General features: G+C 33.7%; 1 protein-coding gene across 1 annotated transcript; it reads left to right on the forward strand.

Annotated features, from left to right (window-relative positions):
* Positions 1-832: 832 nt before the first annotated feature.
* On the forward strand, positions 833-4,300 carry LOC127138151 (serine carboxypeptidase II-2). Its single transcript, XM_051064564.1, has 9 exons — positions 833-1,323; positions 1,410-1,505; positions 2,251-2,343; positions 2,426-2,511; positions 2,666-2,920; positions 3,037-3,170; positions 3,345-3,440; positions 3,561-3,666; positions 3,779-4,300. The coding sequence occupies exons 1-9, from the start codon at positions 930-932 to the stop codon at positions 3,947-3,949; spliced, it is 1,431 nt and encodes a 476-aa protein (XP_050920521.1). The 5' UTR covers positions 833-929; the 3' UTR covers positions 3,950-4,300.
* The last annotated feature ends 1,492 nt before the right edge of the window (positions 4,301-5,792 follow it).

Below are 5,792 nucleotides of genomic sequence, written 5' to 3' on the forward strand. Positions count from 1 at the left end.
TTCATTAGGGCTATTGATATATCGACAATTTCAGTTGGTCCAAAATTTGGCTCGAGACGAATTCATCTCTTGTTATTCTAGCCTTACAAAACAATCTCCCGGTTCCTTGGATCATCCGCACCAAATGGTTGAATTGCAAAGCTAAGATGAAAAACATGCAGATTTATTCCACTCATATCTTCAAGGAAGATATCTAGTACGCTGACAAACTCACAACCTTTGCACTCTCCTCCGCCGATCCTTTGTTTTGGGACGTCATTCCTCAATTCCTTATTTCTTATCTCTTGCACAACAAATTAGAAAAACCTAACTATCGTTTTTGTGATTCTTAAGAGAGTTTGACTTGACCCCTCTCTTTTCTTGTATATTCTTTTTTCTTAAAATACAAGGTTTCTTTATCTAAAAAAATTATTTAAATGGTTAAAAAATATTGATACTTATTAACTGTTAAAATTATTTGGGTAAAAAAATTATTTAAAGATGAAAGTAAAATGAAATTTAGGAGAATCAGAGCTGTCCCTTAAGAAGAGCACCACATTCTTCTATAATGGACCTCAAATCATAGGAGTCCAATTTTTTAAACATAAAAAAATGCTAAGAGGCACAAAAAGTCGGAACGAGTCAAAAGCTAAATCGATTATAATGGAATATACTTTTTTATTGATATACAATAACATTTTTTATCTGTCATTCTTAATTCTTAATTTTTTTCTTTTGATTTAGATAATTTTTAAATGAAGATAGAACTCACGGATTGATTGGATCCGCCTCGGTCACACAATATTAAAGGTGTAAGTATAATAGATATTTAACGATTAATTTCTATATTCTAAGTAAAAGTGCAAGTACTTCACATATATTTAATGGTTAATTTCTCTCTGTGTATAAAAGCGATGTAAGTGAGTGACACCATCTATCTACAACCAGAAATGACAAATTCCGAATGCTCTCAACTTCTGTTCATTTGCATCATAACATTAACACCCCTTTTCCTAAACAACATCAATTTCGCATTTGCGACAGACCCATTTCTCCAACAAGAGCAAGACAGGATTGTTAGCGCACTCCCAGGTCAAAACTTCAACGTAACCTTCAAACACTATTCTGGGTATATCACTGTCAACGAGGAAGTTGGACGGACACTGTTTTACTGGTTCATTGAAGCAGATCATATAGATCCCACTTCGAAGCCCCTTCTTTTATGGTTCAATGGCGGCCCTGGATGTTCTTCTATAGCTTATGGAGAAGCCGAGGAAATTGGTCCTTTTCATATTAATTCAGATGGAAAAACGCTTTATCTTAATCCTTATTCTTGGAATCAAGGTGAGTTGTAATGTGTTTGTTTAATCGATTCTCAAGATTTATGATATGAATAAACTATGGTGGGTTGAATCTTTCTTTTTTTGTAGTTGCCAATATTCTTTATATTGATTCTCCTACTGGAGTTGGATTTTCTTATTCAAATAATTCATCTGATTTTCTCAACAATGGAGATAAGAGGACAGGTAAAGCATCACTTACTTAGATCTAGATTCCCTGCATGTACAAATATAGACATTTCCATGGGGTAATTGATCCCGGTCATTGATTTGAGAGTTGTCCCCTAACATTACACCTTTATTGTTAACATTGTTAAGAGTCTCTCCGTAGGGACAATCCTCACTCTACAAACCGGATTAGTAAAGATGAATTAGGGCCACCACATTTCTTAACATTGATATCAAGAGTCAGGTTTAAGATCCGGGGAGCCATTTGCTATCAAGTTTCTGCTATCGGGCCACCTACCATTTATTTCCACGCTCTAAATATCCATTCCTCGGCGTGAGGGTATGTGTTAAGGGTCTCACATTAGACCATGTATGGTCCGAAAATGTGCTAATAAGTGGGCGTAATCTTTACCCTAAAAGTCAGTTTTGTATGGTTGAGTTACACCAACCACATTTATTTATCTGATCATCTTTAAATATATTTATCTGATCATCTTTAAATAGTTTACGCCATTTATTTGATATCAATTCTCCATACTCCAAACCTAGAACTAAACATAGATGTCAGGATAAGTTTAATAATCCTAGAATCACTTTTTGTGAAAAGTGAAGCCAAACATACGTCTGGGATTCTCCCTTAGTTATTCAGGAAGAGTTCTCCTTTGAGTTCTCCTTTTGGTCAATCATAACACTTTACCAACAATTTTTCATGTATGCCAATTGAATCAAATTAAATTAATTCTCTGTAACTCTTCATGTGCAGCTGAGGATAATCTCATATTTCTATTGAAGTGGTTTAAGCGTTTTCCCCAGTATAAAAAAACAGACTTTTTCATCAGTGGCGAGAGCTATGCAGGTAAAACACAAATGGTGTGATAAATACAACACTTATTGTGTTAAGTGTTCGAGTTCTCTGATTCGCGTTTTCCTTGTTTCAGGACATTATGTTCCCCAACTTAGCCAACTTATTGTCAAGTACAACTCAGCTACAAAACAAGATTCCATAAACTTCAAAGGTTACATGGTATGCATTTCATTTTTGCGCAAAAACTAGTAAAGATCCAATACAAGATTGTTCAAATGTAGGGGGTAAAATTCCGCACGTGTCATTAGGGGAAGACTTTCTTGGCATCATTAACTAAATCAATGTCAATAATATACATCTCTGTCTGCTGCAGGTAGGAAATGCTCTAATTGATGATTTCCGTGATCAATTGGGGATGTTCCAGTTTATGTGGTCAAGTGGTATGATTTCGGATAAAACATTCAAGCTCTTGAACGTTCTATGTGATTTTCAGTCAGTCGAACACCCGTCAAAGTCATGTGAAAAAATATGGGAGACTGCCTATGAAGAACTTGGTAATATAGACCCGTACAGTATCTTTACCGCTACTTGTCATGCTAATGATAATCAGCGGGTTAAAAGAAAGCGTGTAAGTCTACACTATAGCTAATTAACTCCAAAATTAGATACTGATACATATTCTCGACACTGAATTATATGATTTTATAGTACAAATCCTTATTCATATGCTCTGTCATGTATCAGAGTGCAGGAAGAATCAGAAGTGTTTATGATCCTTGCACCGAGAAGCACAGCACTATATACTTCAATCAACCCGAGGTCCAAAAGATTCTACATGTCGATCCAAATCATAAGCCGGAAAAATGGCAGACCTGCAGGTAATGCTCGTAAGGGACAGTTTTAAAAGTCTCTAGTTATTCCGCAATCTGTGTTACAAATTACATAACCACCTTCAAGGACTGTACACAGCGTCTTAAGTGCATCACTGTATTTTATTCCCTGTTTTTAACAAACTTGCAAGATCATAATCCACTTTTTCTCATTCATTGCAGTGACGTGGTAAATACTAACTGGAAGGATTCTCCTAGAACAGTTCTCGATATATATCGTGAACTTATTCCTACCGGACTGCGAATATGGATATTCAGGTTGCTCGCACATTCATCCACTGTCATTCATATAGCACTTTCTTTTCCTTTAATAATTTTCGGCACCAAAGAAGCTTATATTTTCTTCTGTGTTTCCTTGATTCATCTACGTCATGTCAGTGGTAATACAGACGCTGTAGTCCCGGTAACATCTACTCGCTATTCCATAAACGCTCTCAAGCTTCCAACTGTGAGCCCCTGGCGTGCATGGTATGACAATGGGGAGGTAAGTCAGCAATAGATAGATAGACATATACATACTTATTCTGTATATTTTCTATATTTGATTTCGCATTCTCTTCGGTGCATTGACATTGACATACAAGTAAAACAAACAGGTAGGAGGATGGACCCAAGAATACACCGGACTCACGTTTGTAACTGTAAGGGGTGCTGGGCACGAAGTTCCTCTGCATACACCAAAACTTGCTCTAACATTGTTGAAATCCTTTTTAGCAGGAACCTCCATGCCAACTCTTGAACCACCCACTCTCACGGCCGCTTATTAATATAATTAAGTCAGGTTTATGGTTGTTACATTGCCAATTGTGTTAGTTTTCCTTGGAATATTTCTCAATAATGTTATTCTAAGCAATGCAATGGAGCACAGTTTATTCTTACAGGAAGTGCAAGAATGCTAGTATCCTGAGGTTTGAACTTGAAACTAATATGCCTTATTCTTAGAAAAACATTAAGTGGTTATCTCCCACATCTTACGAAAATGGCAATGTTGAGACTTATCAAGGTCGGGGCATTCATAAACCTTCTCGGGAAACTTGACCTCCTTTTCGCAGAACATCGTATTGATACACTCTTGAATAATGTGCTCCTTAGAAATATTAACGGATTTGTAGTCTCTATATCTAGAGGGGGTGGTCTCCCTATTCTCCCTACTGAACCATTGGTCTTTCTTTTGGTCTCCTCTAACCATCCTTTACGTTCGCATGTTCTATAAATAATCATACTCGCAACCATCATTTCTTCAAATTGTGTGTATTTCACGGCCTTTGATAGCAAAATGTTGAAGTTTTTTTTACTTTCTAATCCTAGACTTATTAGATACTTCTTTATCTTATCGTCTATGAATTTATTTCTAACAAATATCTAAGATTCAAGAACTAATTTCAGAAACTCAATTAAGTACTTGACTTTGAGGATAGAAACATTTTGGATAAAAATATCAAATAAAAAGGAAATCATCACGAAACTTAGAGAACTAATTGAAATCTTGATCAACCTTAGAACCAAATTCCTTCACTAAACGTCCTTCCAAAACCACTTTGAAGCAATACATCTCAACAAAGACGAGCTCAAGATACAGATAGAGAAAATTTGCTCATTTGCCTTTTCAAACCCTTGATTTGTGGTGTCATGACATATGAAGCCATAACTGAACCTTGTGGTGTATGTCTTTTACGTAAAAACATACATTGATTTAATACATAATTTATGTCTAAACCTCAAAATATAATTCAAAATATAATTAATACACTTCATATAAAGTTTTTCCTATTGACCTTTATGGTCGTAGTCCTTTATGTCTAAAGTGACTAAGTAAACAACATGTGTCCACTTGCTTTTTAACCATATTAATTCACGACCTTCATATTTTAGATGATGTCTTAACCTAATAAATGGTCATCTCCTACTAAGGTGATCGAACAAAGGAATAAATAAATATAAGAAATTCACATGAACAAAACACATCAAAATAACTTGTTCACATCATTCAAAAGATTACTTTGTTATTAGACTTTCACATTATCCATATAAAGTAAAAAACAAAATTCAGCAGCATTTATGGAAGACCGGTAGATATTATAATTACACTAGATAACTCATATACCTGACACAACTTGTGGAATACCTAATATCCAACTTTATATTTATTTTGTTACATACAATGCTTTGCGGTACTAAAAATGGTTAAATCTTCTTGTAGGTATCATAATGATTTCATATTTCATATCAAAGGTGACACAATAATAATAATAATAATAATAATAATAATAATAATAATAATAATAATAATAATAATGATAATGATAATGATAATGATTATGATTATTATTATTATGAGATTATTATTATTATTATTATTATGAGAATAACTTATCACATTTACTGAAAAAATAATATAATATTTTTATGGTGGATCCAGTATACAATATTATTAGTTTTCTTTGTATGATGATATATAACAATATGAGTTTGTAATTACAATTCATAAGATATCGGTATGTTTTTAATAAAGTTTATAGTAAATAGAAATAATATTATATATTTAGTTTTAAAATTATCTATAATACATTTAATTACTATTAATGATAATTGAATTTTTTTGAGAGTCAT

Source organism: Lathyrus oleraceus, chromosome 1, assembly GCF_024323335.1.
Source record: "Lathyrus oleraceus cultivar Zhongwan6 chromosome 1, CAAS_Psat_ZW6_1.0, whole genome shotgun sequence".
In the NCBI taxonomy this organism is placed as follows: domain Eukaryota; kingdom Viridiplantae; phylum Streptophyta; class Magnoliopsida; order Fabales; family Fabaceae; genus Lathyrus; species Lathyrus oleraceus.